This window comes from Carassius auratus, chromosome 45 (genome assembly GCF_003368295.1).
Source record: "Carassius auratus strain Wakin chromosome 45, ASM336829v1, whole genome shotgun sequence".
Classification (NCBI taxonomy): domain Eukaryota; kingdom Metazoa; phylum Chordata; class Actinopteri; order Cypriniformes; family Cyprinidae; genus Carassius; species Carassius auratus.
This window is the reverse complement of record NC_039287.1, coordinates 17,354,094-17,376,469: the sequence shown is the minus strand read 5'-3', so window position 1 is coordinate 17,376,469 and position 22,376 is coordinate 17,354,094. Positions and strand designations below refer to the sequence as shown.

Genomic DNA, 22,376 nt, shown 5'->3' with positions numbered 1-22,376 from the left:
TTAAAGCCCACATCTGTCCTCAACAATAACACAATCTATTCAGAATAATACCAAGCTCAAAGTCACTGAGAGTGGGACAAACACCGATGGATCAACAGACTCCAGAACAATACTCCACCATGCATCTATAGATGACGGTCTCTGCCTAAAAGATGATGCAATACTGCATTAATGGTTTACAAGAGAAGCCACAGCAAATACAGCCAGTCAAGTAACTAGACTTCCTGAAAAGCAAGAAAACTTTCATTTTCTGCATCAATCTTTCTGAAACAGTAACATTGAATATGTTGCTAAATTCAATCAAATGTAAATATTTTCTGTCATTATTCTCCAGGACATAAACTATTCCTAGATTTAATGCAATATATTTGTATAATTTATAATAAATCATATACTCAAATGTTCAGTGTTTGAGGTACTTTGGAAGAAATGAACACTGTTATTCAGTGTATATATGTACAATGTTACAAAAGACTTCTATTTCAAATAAATGCTGTTCTTTTCAACTTTCTGTTCATCTGTGAATCCTGAAACAATGAAATGTATCACAATTTCCACAGAAATATTGAGCAGCACAACTGTGTTCAACACTGATAATAATCTTCATGTTTCTTGAGCAGTAAATCATCATATTATTCTGATTTCTGAAGATCATGTGACACTGAAGACTGGAGGAATGATGCTGAAAATACAGCGGAGCATCACAGGAATACATTACACTTTAGCACAGATTCACACAGAAAACAGCTGTTTGAGATTGTAAGCATATTTCACAGTTTTTACTGTATTTTTGATCAGCGTTTGTCTGCTGGTCAACGACTCTTGAAATGTCAAACTTAATGCATGGACCAATCAAAACCCTGGCTTTGAGCACCCTGCGTCACATGACATTTCCACCGCAGTACATCACCTCTGATAAACGGCACAGCGCGATATGAGAAAGCCACGCGTGCAGACAGCATTCATATTTCATACCTCCGCGCCTCTTAACATTTGCTTTGTCGTAGGTCTCAGACGCAGCGCACACATTACATTTGTAATACGTGGCAAAATTCATAAGCCAAATATAATAAGCATTTTCTCTCCTCGGCTAACAGCATGACTGCTGCCTCATATATCTTGTGAAGTATTATGAATTCAATCATATTTTCTGAAAAATGAAATCGAGAGTAATAACAATGTTAGCTGCGCTCTCACTTTCAATCACACACACACTCAAACAGGCTCATTGAGCACACACACACACACGTTTAACATCTTCATCATTCTCCTCCAGCTATGGCGTTAACTGGAGGAGGCGTCTGCACAGAAGAGATATGTCTCACACTGAGACATATATTTTAGGCTACCAATGCTTGCCAGTATATTTAGCATTAATTACATATAAAAATACACAAGCAGGTCAGAAAAGCACACTGAAGGTGAGCTAATTTAATATAAACTTATACTATACAGCATTTTCATTAAATTGCAGTTAAAATACACGTGAATTAACATGTCCTTTTTTTAAATGAACTAAATGAGGCTAAACTGTACTTCTTAAATGTGGATTAGAGAGCTTTATGCCAACATTGTCCCAGTCGCAGACATCATAGTGTTGCTCGACTGTGAGGATCAGATCAGAACTGATTCCCACTGGCTCCTGTTAGTCCGGACCGCCAGAGACTGCTGTAAACTCCACAGAGAGAGGGAGGGACAGACACAGAGGAGACAGAGAAAGAAACCGGATCCATCATCAAAGATTGAGAGGTGAAGAGAGAGACACACGCAGGGAAGGGAGAGCAACAGAGCAGCGGAGCAGCAAAAGATGAAAAGAGGGACTTCCTGGAGAGTTATGAATCTCGGGAGCTCCACGAGCCACCTATGAAAACATTCATGGAGCGTGTGTGTGTGTGTGTGTGTGTGTGTGTGTGTGTGTCCGGAGATTTCACTCTTCCTCGTATGATTCTAATGCAGGTCAAAGGTCAGAACCCTTCGCTTCATTCTGTGATTCTGCTTATGCGTCCACACTGCATTCACACTGAGTTTATTCAGCTTTACTGACTGAAGTGTGCTTCAATAACCTAGAGATTGGGCATTCTGAAAAGAATAATTAATCAAAACATAAACACTCTGTCATTTCTCCACACGAGACATTCGGAAGAATCCTCTCACTCTTATTTTCCATACAATGACAATTAATTAGGACGGATGCTCTGAAGCATGCTCTGTAAAAGTCAAATACAAGAGGTCCATGTGCTCCACAGATGCAGTACATTCCAAGTCTGTTAACGACACATGAAGAACTGAAGAAAGAACGTCATACAGGTTTGGGAACGCATTGAGGGTGAGCAGATGTCCAGTAAGAACCATAGAAGAAACTTTTATTCTCTTGCTCTGTATGAAAATTATTTATATTCTTGTGCCTCAAAGAATCTAAGAACAGAACACGGACCTGAACAACACACAACGACACATTAACTTAAAATGGTTCTTGATAAGAGAGTCTTCGCAGAGATTTCACTGTGATAAAACAGTATCTGTAGGTATCAAATGCATAGCTTCTGAACCTCTAAAGGTCATTTTTGCAGAGGGTCTGCAGGGAACGATGGAGAGTAAAATATGGAGCACCACACCACAACGCCTGCAAAAGAAGAACGCTGAAAATATCAAACTAAATGATTCTCCCCTGCTTCTTTTTCCGTCATTATACTCTCAAACATAAATAAGCCTAGAGGCCATTCTTGTGGTGTGCAAGCAAATCCACATCAAGCAATCGGTAAAACATTGAAAACAATCCATCACAGCGTACTTTTAGCATCTGCTCATCAGCAGTGACCAGGATGAAGTCAGACCTGATCAGACTGGGCTATTCATCGGCAGCGTTGTGGAATTACCTATTGATTTTCCTCCTCAAGCATTCTGAAATGTGTTTTATTCAGACAAAGCCTGAACATGCATAATAGCCACAAAGATGCGTTTCTCTTTATAGCTCGATCTACATTTCCATTCAAAAGTCTGGGCTTTAAAGAAATTAATTATTGTACTTGACAAGGATGCACTAAATTTATCAAAATTGACAGTAAAGACATTTATGAAAAAATTATTTTGAACTTTCTATTCATCGACGAATTCTGAAAAATAAAATGTATCATGGTTTCCACAAAAATAGACATGCTTCCTTAAATGATTTGCAGATCTGTCATGTCTTTCATCTGCAGACCATATGAACTGAACAATCACTTGACAGTAAATAAATCTGACTCTGTGACTGAGCAGCCCTCGTGTGTCTGTGAGCCCCAAACCACAGAGTCACAGTAACCCAGAACTGACTTTGATAGGAGGAAAAGCCTCATGATGGATCACACATGTAAGCATATTCTGACTGCTGCTTTCTCTGGGGATTTGTGAGGATGCTGGATGTCTGTGAGACTACAAAGCTCTCTGACAGCACATCAGACTGCTCATGTTTTGCAGAAAGACCAGCTTAGGCCAACCTGAATCTCCATGCAGGTCCACAGCTGTTCAGTGCAGCAATGCAGATTAGCAGCAAAGTCTTACAATTGAATATGGTCAAATTAACGCCTGTAAAATGACACTATTCTGGAGGAGTCCTGCTCCAGCTGAGAAACTACCATTGATCTGTGGCCAGCTGTGCAGGTTTTTCAACATGGATGGAGAAACACCTCCATTTGTTGGCATTCTTCTTCTTTTTTTCTCAGAAATGAAACAATATTTATCTTAACAAAGCTTTTAAAGCAGCGTGATATTAAAAGGCCACTCCACGCTGCCAGCGTTGATGCTCACAAATTGATTTTATTCAAGGGTTCTCAGTGAAGAAAGCTTGTTAGAAAGCTGAAAGTAGACCACTGCTCGTGTCAGAAGAGAGAGAGCACATCGACCGTTATTTCACTGAAGGATATTGCAACTTCTGCTAAACTGATTGCTTGTGAAAACAATTAAGAAAAAAGCTGAAGTGGAAATAAGTTTGTAATGTAAATAATTGAAATAGATAACAGCATGAAATCTGGTAGTATCACTCAGTTTGGCTGTCTTGTAATCACATATTATAATGATAAAAGTAGATTACAAAAGTAATATTAAAAGTACAACGAATAACATGACATCTGTGGCTTCAGTGTAACAGGGCTGAAGATCAGAGGAGATTTCTATTCTCTGTTAATAATCTTATGAAGTGCTGAGACAAAAAAAAAGTAGAATTAAAAAAAGTTGAACTATTGAGCCAATATAAGAATAAATGTAATTAAATACTGATAAATATAGTAAGGAAATATCTCTGTTTGAGTCATGTCCTCAAAAAATAAGTCATAATTCTAAAATTGCTATTGTTTTGGACAATGTCACGTAACAGGGTTGAGCAGAGAGTGCAGAGACAGAGAAATATAATACTGTAGCTATAATGGGAATATGCAGATGGTTGATTTAAATGAAACTGCGCTAAATAATTATGTTCCACTAAACATTGAACCCTCAGTTTGATGCAGTAATGTGAGTTCAGTTGCTATCTTGTTAATTATATCACTAGTAAGTCACGGAGACTCAAAAAATGTATGGCATCGTTTGAATTCTGTCAGTGGAACGTACAATAAAGACATTTATTTCACTAGTTAACAAAAAATGGCATACATTCTATATTTCAGGCGAGTAAATCGCAGCATGAATTCGGGCAGCGCGTGATGCGCGCTCATTTTCCTCTGCGCGCGCTCCCTCACACACACACACACACACGCACACGCGAGATCTGTAGGTCCACTCACCTCTCTGCTGAGCTCCACCACACCGCCACAGCAGCCCGAGGAGCACGAGAAAACACAGTCTGTTCATGTCCCGATCTGCCTCTTCTGCAGTCCAGGAGCAGTCCGAAACTCCACGAGCGACTTTAGGAAGTTTGGGACGCTCGTCTGGCACAGCCCTCCAATCCCGGGCGCTTTGAGGAGGGGGCGTCCCGAGATCACATTCCTCTGCTGGAAAACTTGAAAGCATCTTCTCCCTGCACAAATACTGTAAAATACTGAAACATTCTGTAATTACATCTCCAAATAATTGTAATAACATAAAATATTGGATATGTTAGACAAACTACATCTGACCCCACTTTTGGATAAATCTGCATCCCTGTTAACCATTCTGGTATAGACTTTTTAGTTATTATTATTTATTAATTTTAATTTGATGGTAAAAAAAAAAAAGCAGGCATTTAAACCATAAAAGGTAACATGTCTGTGAAAATGATACATTTTGTTAAAAAACAATGGTTTGATATTTTGCCATTTTATTATTCTGTGTTCAGAAAATAAATAAATAAATAATAATACATTTCCTGTACTTTAGAATATCTTCTTTTGGAATTCATAGAGGTTTAGAATGACATAAGGGTGAGGAAAAGATTAAACATCACCACACAAACTGGAACTTACAGACACACAGTTTAAATCATATTTATTTATTTATTTTTGCTTAAAAAAAAAACTTTTCCATCTGAGGTTGTTTGCTGAGATTCTGTTAATCTTGTTAGGACAATGTTTGAAGGCATAAGACGCTGTAACGTGTGTCCTATGTGTAGTTGGTCTAATGTTCTCAGTATGAGTGAGTCAGAAACGCTGGATAAAGTGTCCTGTCTTTTCCTCGGGGCGAGTGAGGTATGGACGAGAGCTGAACTCTGGAGTTTCTGGACTTCCTCTGCACCCTCTAGTGTTGGACTCACACATCATCTGTATTCACCGAAAGCAGACTGTCCTCATTCTGACAAAATGGAAAGCCAAATATTTCCTAAACAAACATCCATGGACAAACACACATTTTCAAGTGATTATATTGTTACAGTTCATCGCCCTGTCAGTCCTCCATAATTTGGTGTTGCTGTAGCCCAATTTAAAATGCATGCGCAGACAGTTTTTCATCACAGGTGTGATGGCCCGGATCTCTGTTATGCATTTGCAGTGCTCAGACTGACACCGGACAGTTTGACTTTTCTGATGGATGTCAGTGAGTTTAGCTGGGTTGAGACACTTCATGTGAGGTAAAGGTGTAAAAGCCAAGCAGTTGTGTGCACTCCTTCCACATTCAGTGTCTGAGCAATGTCACATTTTCAGCTTTCTTGGATGAAGACCTGTGCGGAGGGTCTCTGGATGAAACGCTTCCATGCGGGTGCTGAGGAGAACCGGGGTCTGGTGGTGAGGGATGAGCTGGCTCACACGTACGGAGACGTTTGCAGGTGTGAGTCTCAGGCTTCCAGTCCTGAAAGTCAGGCTGCATTACACACAGACGGCTCTCACAGCACACGGCCGAAAATCACAACTTGGGAGGCGGGTTGGAACGTCACCAGTGCCATACAGGTGAGCACACACACACACCTTCATCACACATGTGTTGGGAGTGAATTTTTAAAATCTAAAAATGTAGAAAAAAAAGGTCTAGGAAAAAGTGCTAAGTTAATGTGCAGCTGGCCACAGGTACTGTACACACAACACAACACGAAAGCTGAAATACGCTCGCTCGTAGTGTCGCTTATTTGCACATGCTTTCTCTGATTCAGAAAATATATTATGTAAATCAGATAACGTTATAAACACTGCCAAAAAAAAAAAAAAAAAAAAAGTTAGGATGATCTGTTGTTGTGGAGGATGCAGCAGATCATCTTACTGCATTACTGCATGGCCAGCATCCAATCAGCTTCCAAAATTCAGAAATTCTGCTCAATGGTGCTCCACATCTAAATATAAATAACATTTTTCATAAAAAATCGAAACATCTTTAAAACAAGTATTTATCTAAGATAACAATATTATATATATATATATATATATATATATATATATATATATATATATATATATATATATATATATTCAGAGAATGTAACATGATTTACATTTTTATACCAAATATGCAAATATTTTTTTTCTTGTTTTAAGCATGCACCTCACAACATTTTGTTATATTTACTTTTTTAATAATCCACTTTAGACATTCTGCTCACTATAAGTAACTGCATCTGCATTTATTTTGTTGGTTCAACAACAGAAATTCAGCTGACTAGACGTAAATTTATATTCAACTTATTCTACTAATACTAACCCTAACCTAACAGACTACCGATACTCTAATAAGAGTTTGATGACGTGTAGCTGCAGTTACTTTGAATGTATAAGTTGCCAATCAAAATTAGATTTTCATATGGTGGTTAGTCATGTATGTTTTTGTGCTGAAATGCTGCACTCAGTGGTGTGAAGAGTTCACCCTGGATCTGCCTGTTACGATCCTAAATTTAAATGTTTAGTAAAATATCATCAGCCAATTTCCTAATCTCAGATTCTGCATGGTTAGAATGATTGCACGAGTGTTTGTGTGTGTTTGAATATCCCTTATTTAGCTGCATAAATGACCTCATCTGGTCGTTCCCACTTGAGACTAAGGGTAATAGGTAGAGCTGTTAATGATCACACAGCTCGTTATCGCTGCTTGAGCTTGTTTAATTCATCCTTCTGCTTTTATTTATAGCCTAATGTGCCTCTCTTTTCCTCTTCACGCACCTGTCTTACTCTCTGTGAATCTGTCTTTCCTCTGTAGTGAGCTGTCTTGCTATATGCTGTCTACATTCCAGTGAACCATTTCAGCTCAGTCTCAGGATAGCTGAATGTCACATGATTGGGTATAAAAAAATGTCAGAGTTGCGTGCCTATGAGCAAAGATGGCAGCATGCAGGTCACAAACTTTTTCAGTTTGAATGAGTTAAAGCCCTGATAAACTTCAAGTTAAATCTAAAAACAAACGGGTGTGTTACAATTTTCAACAAATTCAGGGCAAAACAAGGTTTAGTGGAGTTCGAAACGTTCGAAACCTGTCAAAGCAAACCTTCTGGAAGAGTTCGCTCCAGCTGTTAAACACCTCTTGAACTATCATTGGTCTGAGGTGATGATGTAATAGGTGGGTGTGGCTCTGGGCTCCGCCTTTTTTGAGTGGAAATCTCTGGGCAATTTTTTCTTTGCAATCTGTCGAAGTCAGATGTAGTAAAAACATCATCACAATAAGGCTCAGACTTAAGGGATTCACTTCAGAAAAATCACAAAGATCCAATTATAATAAACTGTAATGCTCAATCAGGATGTGCTTTCAGTGCTAAACTGAGGTTAAGGTTAGGGTTAAAGGTCAGTATTTTGAGAGGGAAAAGAAATCTGGTTGAGATGAATGGGATTGCTAACGGATGGCTAGCAATGTCAGAAGAGCATCTTTGAAGCCTAAACATGTGGCTCACTAGGCTCTGCACCCGCTTTCTCTCTCTTTCATGTCTCTGTCAGTGAATTGATCAGCTGTTGTCTGTTCACGAGAGATACAGTCATTAGGACCCTGAGAGGAAATGAATGCACTGTTGTATCTTTATTCATTGTGTCTAACACAAAGCAATTTACCAACAATTACAGACAAGATAAAATATCTGTCACTTAGCATCTCTTTAGAGATGACTTCATTAGCGGAGGGTGTGTGAGAGGGTGTGATTTCATTGCTCCCATCTGCTGTGCGGCTGTGAGTGTCTTTCACACAGATGTGTGTGTGTGTGTGTGTGTGTGTGTAACATCTCTCCTAGTCGTCTTTATGTAGTCTGAGTCCTCTGTTATGAATCGTTCAAGTATCAACCTCACGTTTTACAGATTCTTTTTAAGAAAATGGAGTCAAATTTATCAATTACTTTATTCATTTTAAACATTTTTTATCAATCATTATATTAATTAAATAACAAATATATTTTACTATATTATTGTTTAGATTTTTATCATGCAGTATCTTCTTGTCAATCCACCAGTTCACATTTATAACTCTGTGTGTTTGTGGTGTAAAAACACGAGTTGATTTTCACATTGGTCTGAACAAAAACAGCAGATGGGGCTGATTGAATGCACATTCATTCTCTGTCAGCAGGGGGCGTTTTGGAACAGCAGAAATGATGTGGTTTATTCTGGTAACAGCAATAAACAAATCAGAACTCTAAAATGGGCAGCTCTCATATTTATTTATTGATATCGAAGCCTTTAGAAGTTTAATCATCAGATAAAGCTATATCACAATTCTTGTCTTTCCGTCCCCAAATTTAAGACCTCTTGAAATCGTAATTAAGACTTTCTTGTACTTTTTAAAGATGAGAAATAAGTTCATTTTTAAATCTCAGACTTTGAGAAATTGCTGGGATCTCTTTTAAATCAATTTTGGGGTCTGACAGGCAGGAAAGCCTTCAATTAGTCTCAATTGAGCCATGTATTTGTCTGAGGCAACTTGTTTCTTTGTTTTCTCAGGGTATCTTTGTGCTGGGTCTGCCCTACGCCCTGCTGCAGAGCGGGTATGTGGGTCTGCTGTTGCTGGTGTTAGCTGCATTCATCTGTAGCTACACCGGAAAGATCCTGGTGTCCTGCCTGTATGAAGAGGACGAGAACGGACACTCGGTCCGCGTCAGACGCACCTATGAGGACATCGCTACCGCCTGCTGCAGAAACATCTGCCCTTACATCGGGGGCAAGGTGGTAAATGCAGCGCAGGTGGTGGAATTGGTGATGACGTGCATCCTATACTTGGTTGTGAGTAGTAACCTGATGTGCCACAGCCTGTTTTTTCTCTCTCTGACCCCGGCGACCTGCTCTGCCATCACCTTTCTCATCCTGGTGCCCTGCATGCTGATCCGTGACCTGCGGGTGCTGTCGCGTCTGAGCCTCTTCTGCTCGCTGGCTCAGTTCCTCATCACCTTCATTGTGATTGGCTACTGCCTCCGTCAGTCATCACAGTGGGCCAGTAGGAGGCTGAGTGCGGTAGTGGTGGACTTCGATGGCTTCCAGGTTGCAGTGGGGGTGATCATCTTTAGCTACACATCACAGATTTATCTGCCTACTTTGGAGGAGAGCATGACCAACAGGCTAGACTTCAACAGCATGATAGACTGGACTCACATTCTGGCCTGTGTACTGAAGACAGCGTTCTCTGTTGTGGCCTTTCTCACATGGGGAGAGGAAACCAAAGAGGTGCAGTGATCACACTCGACTGTAGTCACTGGCTGCTCTTATTTACCAGCTGACAACTTCATACACCAGGAGAAAATGCATAAAAAGTCTTTATTACTAAAACCAATCACAAGAAACAATCCACTTGTTAAGTTGTGACATATTGAAAACTGTTTCCGTGTCCAAGCCTCTACTTTCGAGTGAGAAGCTAAGCTAAACTTAAAAAAAAAAATCCCCAAATGTGTCTTGTGGCATCCCAGACACCAATATAAAAAAATATTGAAAAAATATTGCCTCTATTTATAATACATTATAAGGGTATTCTTAAGGTGTTATAATGAATGCATAATGCATTAGAAAAAAAAAACTTATAATATGTTGTATCATCTCATGAATATCTCATTAATATGGTCAAATACCACTTATAAGTAGGTGATAATAATAATAATAATTTATTTTTTATCTCAAACAGCCATTTTATCAGACACCAGCACATACAGTATGAATGGGTAATATGACACATTCGCTTTGAACTATTTTTATTGTAATATCAGTTTGATTATTTTGAGTATTAGTTTGTCTGCAACTGTAAATATATGTTAACACTTTATTTTGATGGTCAACCAACAGATAAACGGACTATAAGTGTCTCTGCAAGTACGTCATCTCATTCTACCGTACTAGATTCTACCATTCTTGAGCATTAAGGGGACCATCAAAATAAAATGTAACCATATAAAACATTGCACTTTTTTCAGTTGGAGTATTAAGCACACATCAATTAGTTAACATTAGCTCCACAGGAAACACTCAAATAACACTCAACATCTAACCACTCACAAACTGTAGTAGGATACTGTGCAGATCTTAATGTCAAGATATGAAACAGTCCATTATACTGTAAATGAAGTAGATTCAATATGGTGTTTATAGTGCATAGCAAAAAATCGAGAGTGAAATTAACTCTGCTGGGAGTACATGTGAGACACACTCAAGAGTGTGAAAGTGTTAAAATAGGAGTTAAAGTTAATGAGATAATTAAGTGATTAATTGAGGGATGATTGACCATTATTGAAGATACCTGATTTTAACATGCAGAATCAAAAAAGATGAAAATCACTATTGTTATGTCACCATTATAGTGGTCAGTGTTTGGTTTAGTTGGGCTCTTGAGCCTTACACTTTTAAAGTCAGATTTGGTTTGGCTGTTACAACTGAATTGTAACAAACAGACAAAAAAAATGAATCACAAGACTCAATTAAAGCCTAAACAGATTTGATTGACCTCATTGATTATAACAACCCTGTGATTGTACAGTACCCGCTAATTAAAAGGATTTCTTGAAAGTTGTTCTGATAATAAAAAAAAAAAAAGTTATAGGCACACATATACATCAAAAATTAGTGTAGGAATCTCAACAATGGTGACAAACAGCATATTCAGAAAAACTCTAAACATTAGAAAACAAACTACTAAAAGTAACATAAAAACAAAAATAGAATAGTAAGAATAAAGGAAATTACTGAAACAATTGAGCTAATAATTTATTCAGGTGGCAATGCATCATGGGAGCCATGGATGAATTTAATATGTGGCACCCAGAATGCACTGCAACATGCTTTTTTGATTTTCACCATTGTTGAGATTCACAGGTTGATTCTTGATGTTTGCATGTCTAAATGAAAGACTCTTTTAAAAGATTTTTGAACAAACAACTTTTAAGAAATTCCTCAGATTGTATTTAAAATGCTGAAAATACTTTGTTGAAGAATCATAGGGCTGCAATAATCAACAATGTAACTTTAATTCAGGAATAACAATAGTTTTTGCTTGTCCATCAGTTTTATAACTCTGTTATAACAGCCAATTAAAATCTGACTTTAACATTTGTGAAGTGAAGTGACATACGGCCAAGTATGGTGACCCATTATCAGAATTTGTGCTCTGCATTTAACCCATCCGAAGTGCACACACACAGAGCAGTGAACACACACACACACTGTGAACACACCCCCGGAGCAGTGGGCAGCCATTTATGCTGCGGCGCCCGGGGAGCAGTTGGGGGTTTGGTGCCTTGCTCAAGGACACCTAAGTCATGGTATTGAAGGTGGAAAGAGCACTGTACATGCACTCCCCCCACCCACAATTCCTGCCTGCCCAAGACTCGAAATCACAACCCTTCAACTATGAGTCCGAATCTCTAAGCATTAGGCCATGACTTCCCCATTTTAAGGGTCAAGAGCCCAACTAAAGCAAACACTGACCACTATAATGGTGACACCATTAAAATAGTGATTTTCGTCTTTGTTGATTCTGCATGTTAACATCAGGTCTCACCAATAATGGTCAATCATCACTCAATTAATCACTTAATTATCTCATTAACTTTAACTCTGCTTCAGTGTTAATTTAACACTCCTATTTTAACACTTTTACACTCTTGAGTGTGGTCTCACATGTACTCCCAGAGTTACTTTCACTCAGATTTTTTTGCTGTGCATGTTATAAATAATCATAGTCTTAAACTTATAACCACAAATACGTATTTATTAGGTGTTATATATAATATTTATAATATAAAATCATGACTGGATACACAAAATTGGCCTTAGGCTTGAGTGTGAATCTGTCCCAGCTCTGGGGATGCTTTCAGTGCTGGGTTGTGTCAGGGAGGGCATCCAGTGAAAAACCTGTGCCGGATAATGTGTGGATAATTCTGTTGTGGTGACAACTAACAATAGCAGCTGAAGGAGAGACAGAGAAAGAAGTTTTCTTTGTATTAAAGGGATAGTTCACCCAGATAGAAATAAAAATCCTGACATTATTCCCATGTTCCCTAGATTTAAAGGTCCTATGTTCCCATGGTTATGTGTATGGTTGGGGTTAAGCTAACTTAGGAACACAGGACCTTGGGAACATAAGCTCCTTTCTTTCTACTGTAGAACAAAAACAGAGACACTTGTGAATGGTGAATGGTGGCCACTGTTATTTCTGTCCAGGTTAGCTATCCATTTTTACATTCATGTATTTAACAGATGCTTTTATTCCAAGCAACTTGCATTCAAGGAGCAGATTTGACATTTCACCAGTTCTTGCGTCCCTGGGAATCGAACCCATAACATTGGCATGAGTAGCACTCGACTGTTTGAGCTACAGGAAAGTCTATCCCATTTAAAGGGGTCATATGATGCTGCAAAAAATAACATTATTTGGTGTATTTGGTGTAATGCAATGTGTTTATGCGATTTAATGCTCAAAAAACACATTATTTTCAATATAAGGTAGATTATTGATTTTCATCTATGCCCCGCCTTCTGAAACGCATCAATTTTACAAAGCTCATCATTCTGAAAAAAGCGAGGTGTGCTCTGATTGGTCAGCTCTGATTGGCCGAATGCCTCAAGCGTGGGACAGAAATTTTACGCCCCTTAACATATGCCGTCTGATTATAATGACTTATACTACATTTTTACGAATTGCGTTGCATATCGTGCAGCGTAAACATAAAACTATGTTTGCATTTGTAATCTGAGAAACAACAAGCCTACTCTACTGTACACTGTTCAAAACTCACGTTTGAATCATCATTTGGCAAATTATAAAAAAAAAAAATTTACTTGCAGGCTATTAATTAGAAGTGCCAGGCTGTCCTTGCAAAGTTGGAACTGCCTCTCTTTATAGAAACAGCCTTTGAGCTGTGCTGCACACATCTGAATATTTGGGGTGGACTGTCCTGGAACAGTGTTGAAATTCAACTCAACTGATTTCTAGTCTTGTCCTCTTTTGGAAGACCAAGTAAAGTAGTTTTGCTTTCACAATGAAACACACAGTAGCTCCACGACATGGCGCTGGCAGCAACAGAGAGAATAAAAGGTATGCCTTCTTTTTTTGCGTGAACATTTGGGCGGTGTTATGCAAGTTTTCCGACATAGTGACGTAGAGATGTGGGGGCGTGTTAGATCGAGCCATTTTAGGGATTGTGGAAGAGACTTATCTTTTATAAAGAATATATCTTTAGAATTGCAACTTCACAGATCTTATTCATGCGCCTAGAGCTTGTAACACTCCAAAGAGAAAGGAGAAATTTTAATCTCATCATATGACCCATTTAAAGAGACTTACGTTTTTGTTTGTTTTTTTTTCTTAGGTGATAACCGATAATTTGCCTACTGCTTTGCGGATGGTGGTGAACTTGTGTCTGCTGGCAAAGGCTCTCCTCTCGTACCCTCTCCCGTTCTACGCCGCGGCAGAGATCCTGCAGACGGGCGTCCTGAAACTCAGCTCATCTGCAGAAGGATCAGAGCGGGGGACGCTGCTCCTGCGTGGATCTCTCCTCCTCCTCACCCTCATCATGGCGCTGTGCGTGCCTCATTTCTCCCTCCTCATGGGCCTCACGGGCAGCGTGACCGGGGCGGCCATGACTCTTCTGCTCCCGGCTCTCTTCCACCTGCAGCTGAAATGGACTCAGCTGGACGTGAGCCGCAGGGTTCTGGACCTGCTGATATTACTGCTGGGCTGTTTCTGCAGCATCTCAGGGGTTATATGTTCCATCAAAGGAATGATAACAGCCTTCGAGGACAAATAGATAAAAAATTGTCCTCTCTGTCTGCGTTTCCATTTGCTCTGGTTGGTGGTTTTTGGTTGTTAATAAAGTTAAATGGAGCTGTGTCTGGAGGTTAATGAGCCTGCTTTGCTTCCTTCCACAAATCTGACTGTGAAATGTTATCTAGCGTCGAGTGTAGCTGTCACCATAATTCACCATGTTCATTGCTCAGGCACTTACCAGGCCAATCATGCATGAAAAGTACACAAGATCCTGTTCTACAGTGTGTTTATTATTCCCTCGTTGTCTCCAGAGTGCAGTAAACTACTTTTGACAGTCAGTTAACTGCATGTAAAAAAAATAATCATAAACATACTGCTAGCAACTAATAGGCTATTAAATTATGAGATTCTGAAACAGCACTTTTTCGTAACTGCCTCAGTTTGTGTTTCTCTCTCTCTCTCTTTCTCATTGATGAGAATGTCATTATGAAATTAGATTTACTCCTGCGGGGCAAACAACAGGGTCAAACAGTCAGTCATGACCAAGAGTCATCAAGTCTTTATCTGTGACCAGTTCTTCAGTTCTGAATGAAAAACTCTTTAAGTAATGTCTACTGTAGATAGCTGTAGAGCTACTGGCAAATGTTTCCCAGCAGCCCATGCATGTGGCCTAAGTGACATAAGCACAAAAAGCAAGTTGATTTAGCAGAAAATGTATAAAAGCTTGTGACACGGAAAGCCAAACTCTGCATGATCTTTCACAACATGTCTGGCCCTTTTCCTCAGTATGACAGACTCTGATTGGATATGATTATCAGATACGTCTTTACACTTACCAGGGTAATGAATTAAGCTTAGAAAAACATTTTCTTTTAATGTTTAAAAAAAGTTGTGATTAAACTTTACCTACATGTAACAATAGCATTCTTTAAATGTTCTACTTATTGTATATTTACACAAAATATAGTTTTTTTTTTTTAATGTTTAGGAATTTAAAAAATGTCCAGTTAACTTGTCATAAAGTTACGAAATGATTCTTAAATGTTCTACTCACTGTATTTTCACCCAGAATAAAACTCTATTTGAATGTTTATTTGTAATATTTGAAGAATGTTAAAAAAGTCCAGTTTTCTTGTCAGGATTAGAACTTTACAGACATGTTTCTCTGAACGTTCAAGTACAAATAACATCATCAGTTTCTCCAAAAATGTTCTAATAATGTTTTCTCAATGTAATGAGAAAGAAGTATATCAAATATTAATAAAATTATAAGAGCATTCCATAAGAATTATATTACAAATGTTTTGTCCTAACATATAAATTGGTAAACATTGTGAGACTGTTCTGTTTCTTCACATCCTAGTCAGACACAACCCACACATCTGACCCATCACGTCAAACTCTGAAACTGTTGTCATAAAAATAAGTTGCTCAAGGAATCATCTATCACCATTGTTCAGAGTAAGAGATGATCACACAGAGAAAGGAAAGCCACAGAGCGCAAACATTCTCCAATCTCATTCACACATAAGCATCGTGACTGATAAACAACCACTCAAGAACCAGCGACGTTTGGCCTTATATCAAATGTCAAACCTGCCATGAAGAGAATATGTGAATGTGATTTGAGCCCAACCCCAGAGAGTAATAGAGAATATGAATGGCATTGCTTTTTATTGGGACTGATAGATTATTTTTATATCGCCCATTAGGACTTTTGAAAAAGACTGTTCAAGTTTTCAAGTTGTTTTCTGAGCACACTAGCAGTGTTCCATTGTTCAGTACAAACAGACAGTCCCACCCGGTCACACTTTATTTTAAGTTCCAATTCTCGCTGTTAACAAGCTTGTAACAATAAAACTTCCTAATTATGGGAAGAAGGAGGTGGGAACAGGCGGACAATCAAACTGAAACTTTAATTACAAAGTAAACACAAAACAGCGCAGCAGCCCCTCACGGCTGACTGCCGCGCACAAACAAAACCAAAACACAAACTAAAATCCAGGCCTGGTCCTCTCCCGTCCTTCTCTGTCATCGCTAACTACTATAACTACTAATAAACAGCCAATATGTAATTAATATGCATGCTAATAAGCAACTAAAGTGAGATCTGGTCCCTACTAAAGTGTCACCTCCCACCCTAATCTTACTTCACTGGTTTCATTAGTGTTGCTAAATTGTGACCATTAAACAAATAAATCAATGCTTTTACCACATTGTTAAACTAATATATATATATATATATATATATATATATATATATATATATATATATATATATATATATATATATATATATATATATAAACATTTCCTTGCATCCCTCTTGATACTGAATTCCAGTTAGAAAAGGAAACTATGCTTTCAAGGAAAATGACAGGCTGTCACTACAAAAAATGAAATTGGACATTTTAGAGTAGATATGTGATGAAATCTACAAGTATAAATCTTATCCCCACATTGGAGACTTCTGTGAAGTGCCAGCGGCACTAGTTCAAAAGCACCTCCGCTTGGCAGAAGACAGATCTTCCAATGATTGCTATGGATGGACACAGAGACTTAAAATGAAGATGGGAAACCATGCACACTTGACAGTCCTTGGATGATGTCAATTGCAGTCAATTCCCTGAAAAACAAAGATACAGATGATAGGTTTTTCTGTGAAAAATGAGAAACCAATCATACTGTGTGCCATCCTTTCCAAAAGGAGAGACAGCAGGTGAAAAGAGACAAGAAAAAAAAACACACAGGCAGAGGTGTAGAGGAGTGTCACGATCGGTGTACTGGAAACACAGAGAGAGAGATCCAATTGCAGGTATGGTGTTTATTTGAGGGCAAATCCAAAGGGGTAAACAGTCCAGGCAGGGTCAAAACCAGAAGATCCAAAACATAACATGAACAAGACACAAACACTAAGCAAGGCAAGGATGACGGCCATTAAATAACTGTAACATTCAACAAGGACTCCATGACAAAGACTCGAAACAATGTGACGAAGACCGGGTATTTATACACAGAAGGATAATGGGGAAACAGGAGACAGGTGGGGGAACAATCAATTACACAACAAGGAGGAAGGTGACCAAAAAAAGGGAACAGGAAGTGATAAGGTGACAGACACCGTGAGAAAGGGGGACATCTAGTGGAACCCCAGGGAACACAACCCAGACACTGTGACAAGGAGTTGTTTTCCTTTAACTTCTATTAAAATTAGGAATACAATCTGAAATGTCTCAGTGACAATTATTGACATTTTTACACAATTAAATGACACACATTGAATGTGAAGACATTGCTTAATATAAATATATTTTTTTTATTCATGTGAAATCCAAGTAGCTTTAGTCTTAATATGTATAGTCATAGTCCTTGAGAGCAGCTCCTGACAGCTTCATTTATGAACACTGGTAATAATTGCATGCAGTCATGCAAAGGTGCCTCAGAATGAAGCTCAAGTGCTCTTACAAGAATATAACAATTATGTCATTATTTCTTTCTGAATAGAAAGCTCTATGGTTTGTTTAGTAGACTCCAGCATCCTTGACTCTATAGAGGACAAGCACTTTGAAGAGTAGATGGATGGATGAATAGATTGTCTTGTGTTAATAGCAAAGCAAACAGCCCCATATGCAAATGTAATATAAGTAATTACCATATATGAATTATATTGTTAAATGAAATAAAATCATACATGAAACATATTAGAAACAATTGGAACAATTTCAAATATTGACATATAGTTTTCTCGCCCATACAGATGTATGTTTATGTAGGCCTTAATTTTTGGACATGAATATACAGTATATTACATACAAATGCAAATCCCTCCTAAAATTAATCAATACAAGATGGTGTTATGTAAGTAAATATAAAAGATAGTCATGCATTTTTTATTTCGCCAACCTAAGGAGGCAAAATAGTGTAGTGATGGGTACTCGCGTCAACAATGACATTATAATATTTGGATCACACGTCACTTAAGCTGTGGTTATGAGTACATCACAAAAGAAAGATTGGTGGGATCTCTTACTTGTAGAACCTCTTTCTGTATCATCAACACAAGGAAGACACAAGTATAATAAAACAGATTTTATTAACAAAAGATAGACAAGAGTAATCAACAACTACTAAATTAATACCATAAATTAAATAAGAATAAAGTGCATAAGATGCATACAATGTGAATTGGTTTCACAAAAACTTGAACATGAAGTGCTGAAGGATGCTGACCTCCTGGAGCACCAAAGGGTCCTAAAATCGGGAACACGCAGATGTGACCCTGGAGCTGGAACACGCATGCAAAGGTACTGTACCTTGGAATTAAGGTTTGCTTGCCGGAGCTTAATCTTGTTGCAGACGTCTGTGTGTTTTCTGCCTCTCTGGGCTAGAGACTTACAACTTGATTGATCCTCTTTATCTCTTTAGGCTGAAGACTCAGGACATGCTGCATCTGTTGTTCTCTTGCTGGACGAAGACTCTAAATTAAGTCTGAACATAGATTATCTCTTTCCTCGCAGGCTGGAGGCTCAGAACATGGTCGTATCTGTTGCTGCCTCGAAGCTGGAGACTCAGGACTTGGTATCTGTTATTTTCTCTTCCCTCACAGGCCAGAGGTTCATAACATTGGTGATCTGTTGCTGTCCTTTCCTTGACAAGACTCAGAATGGAGGTTGATCTGCTATTGTCTCATCCTCGCAGGCAGAGAGACTTCCTGGTAAAAGGACTCAGACTCAGAACAGTGTATCTGTTAACGTATGTTCCATTGCAGTACTCAGACTCAGAACTGAGGTTTATCTGTTTGTGTCTCACCCATGCAGGCCAGAGACTCAGATCAAGAAGTGTCTTTTTGGAAGGTAACTCCAGATGATGAGGAGATTGCAATCTGGTGCTTCTCCATTTCCAGGTTGTGATTGGCTGTTTTCATCAGAGTTGGAGGACAAGGTGTGGACTACCCTTCTTTCCTCTTGTATAACTTATTTGCCCAGTCCAAACTAGAAATGTGCAGGCATTCGATAATGCCAATGTTAGGAACACATTAACCCCAAACATGATGGAAAAAGATTGAACTTTTATGCATGCATTCATTTGTCCATTAACAGCTAAGTTTGTGTAAGATGTTGCACTACACATTGTTGTCACTGAGAATACTTATTTCTCTGACTTAACAAGTTTGTTTGCCCATATAATCTTAAGGAATTTGTGGGTAAACTTATTTGGCTTGCTGTACACTGATGTGGGGGTCGATGAAGCAGCTTCAACTCAAGCTCTGATATACCCTGATATACACTGCTGTTATGTCCAGAAGTCCTAAAGAAATGTTATGGCAGTCACAGGCCAACACCTGAGAAATCAGTCTGTTGGTTGGGTGAAGGGCAGAAAATGCATTTTGAGCAGTAGGAAGCCCTGTCCTTCCCAGGCTTTGCACCAAAAGTCTTCTTCTTGCACTCTAAAGCCCCGTTCACACCGCCAGCAACATTTTCGCTGCTTGTCGCTAGTGGGCATTCCCATTACTGGTTGCCTAGTTACCCCCATAACACTTCACTACCTCAGATGAATCATGTGCTCTCCACTGATTTCACTACCGTTGGTTATTTGCTGCTTATTTGAATAAAGTTGAAGAATTCCGAACTTTTGTCACTTAAATCGCATCCCTTGACATGCCCGAATTCCTTCACCAATGCTCACTGTCGCTTGTGTCACCAGAAGTCACCAACTCTCCACTGAAAAAGAATAGGACTATGTCGCTCTGTTGCTGTGTGTCACTGGCGGTGTGAATATGGCTTAAAGGAACACTCCGACTTTTTGGGACTTTAGCTTATTCACAGTATCCCCCAGAGTTAGATAAGTCCATACATAACTTTTTCATTTCTGTGCGTTCTGTAAGTGTTATTTGAGGCACCCACCGCTAGCCTAGCTTAGCACAAAGACTGGATGTAAATGGATACTGTTAGCATAGTAATCCCAATAAGAGACAAAATAATGCAAACATTTTCCTATTTACATGTTGTGATCTGTATAGTCACAGCGTGTACAAATAACAAGGCTATATGAGACAGAGACCATTTTTAATCGTATAAATACTGGGAACTATATTCTCACTAGGCGTAGGAGCACAGTTAACGTTACTTGGGCGGAGTGGCTACTTGGGCGGAGTGATTAGCGCAGCACACGAGACGCGCCGTGGTGATGAGCAGAGTGTTCGCTCAGAGTTGGAGTAATAGAGTCAGCAATTACTAGATAGTACATTTATAGTGTACATTCATGGGTGTTTGCTGTATTGTAAAGAGCTGCGACAATAAACAGGGGAGACCAGGTAATACTATGATGTTTCATAGAATTCCAACCCAAAACGCTGACCTGATGAATCGATGGCTACTTGCTCTGGAAATAGATCCGAACACACCTGTAAACGCCTTCACGAAATATTTCGTTTGCTCTGAACATTTTACTGTGGACGACTATTTTGGAAAAATGCAAGTTGCCACACGGACCATGAAACGTGTGCTAAAGGATACAGCCATCCCATCGATAATAAAGACAGGACAAATTGGATCACCTGTTGCTGCGGTAAGTGTTCCGTTATGTTTTGAGATGACTAACATTAGCCATGCTGTAACAGTGCCATGCTAATGTAATATAACCTTAGTAGTGACACTATTACGTGAATAGGGGCTCCGTGTCTCCCCTTTATTGTTATTATTGTGTTGTCATGAACACACTGCTCGTGATCATTATAACAAAATCACTTACTTGGTGGACAGCTGACCATTAGGTTCACTCGGCATAGGCCGTTTCTTCCAGTTGATCTTGTCACAATGGGGAAAAAAAGTGACAACTGCCGGTAGTATTAGGGCAGAGAAATCTTCCGTGGTAGTGACGCAAATATTTTGATTGTCATCAAGCCTTGACATTAATGGCAATACCCGGTCCCATTCATTACATCAAAGGCACTCGGTTCTGTCGGCATAGGTTGGCATGTTCCACATTTTCACAGCACCAGTCTGTGTTCGTTCTGATTCTCCCTTCAACATCTTGTCTTACAGCTTTCAAAGTTTGTTACTCATTGTCTGTGTATTCTGGCTCAAAACTATATGGTTCTGGTTCTTGGTTTGATACACAGTAAAATTCCTCTGAGTCTGACAATTCCTCAAAGTCAGCCATGATCACGAGTCACATTTAGCAAGTTAGTCACGTTTGTTTGCTTACGGAACCATCAACAGCGCGTCTAGTGTGCTGCGCTAATCACTCCGCCCAAGTAACGTTAGCTGCGCTCCTACGCCTAGTGAGAATATATAGTTCCCAGAATTTATACGATTAAAAATGGTCTCTGTCTCATATAGCCTTGTTATTTGTACTTGCTGTGACTATACAGATCACAACACATAAATAGTAAAATGTTTGCATTATTTTGTGACTTATTGGGATTACTATGCTAACAGTATCCATTTACATCCAGTCTTTGTGCTAAGCTAGGCTAGCGGTGGGTGCGTCAAATAACACTTATAGAATGCACAGAAATGAAAAAGGTATGTATGGACTTATCTAACTCTGGGGCATATTGTGAATAAGCTAAAGTCCCAAAAAGTCAGAGTGTTCCTTTAAGAAGTGTCTGGCTGTTGTCCTGGCATCTTTATCTGATGGTGTTAAACAGTTTGCTTATGTTAGTCCACCAAGATCCAATCACAATAAAGCAAACCTTTGTCCACAATAATGGTCAGAGATGGGCCCTGCCATAAACTGGGCCCTGGAATGTGCTGTACATGACGGTATGTATGGGAACATTATAAGTAACATTATGGCAACATCACTCTTGTTATAGGATAACATGCCATATATTACACTTCCAT

At 38.9% G+C, this 22,376-nt stretch overlaps 2 protein-coding genes across 8 annotated transcripts in view; one reads left to right on the top strand and one right to left on the bottom strand.

Moving 5' to 3' along the window:
• Positions 1 to 4,915, bottom strand: part of lama2 (laminin, alpha 2) — a 176,130-nt gene extending 171,215 nt beyond the window's left edge. For 4 of the 7 annotated variants that reach the window (XM_026233847.1, XM_026233849.1, XM_026233848.1 and 1 more), the window contains exon 1: positions 4,758 to 4,915. In XM_026233847.1, the coding sequence (XP_026089632.1) occupies positions 4,758 to 4,824 (67 nt within the window). In that variant the 5' untranslated portion in view covers positions 4,825 to 4,915. The remainder of the gene's footprint in view (positions 1 to 4,757) is intronic. The other 3 variants (XM_026233850.1, XM_026233851.1, XM_026233854.1) reach the window with 1 other exon arrangement.
• Positions 4,916 to 6,077: 1,162 nt separating this feature from the next.
• Positions 6,078 to 14,629, top strand: LOC113062715 (vesicular inhibitory amino acid transporter). Its single transcript, XM_026232683.1, has 3 exons — positions 6,078 to 6,335; positions 9,288 to 10,004; positions 14,132 to 14,629. The coding sequence occupies exons 1-3, from the start codon at positions 6,078 to 6,080 to the stop codon at positions 14,567 to 14,569; spliced, it is 1,413 nt and encodes a 470-aa protein (XP_026088468.1). The 3' UTR covers positions 14,570 to 14,629.
• Positions 14,630 to 22,376: the final 7,747 nt, after the last annotated feature.

Coding starts and splice junctions, on each gene's coding strand:
- LOC113062715 (XM_026232683.1), top strand. CDS start 6,078: ATGTCACATTTTCAGCTTTCTTGGATGAAGACCTGTGCGGAGGGTCTC. Junction 6,336..9,287: donor ACGTCACCAGTGCCATACAG/GTGAGCACACAC, acceptor TTGTTTTCTCAG/GGTATCTTTGTGCTGGGTCT. Junction 10,005..14,131: donor GGGGAGAGGAAACCAAAGAG/GTGCAGTGATCA, acceptor TTTTTTTCTTAG/GTGATAACCGATAATTTGCC.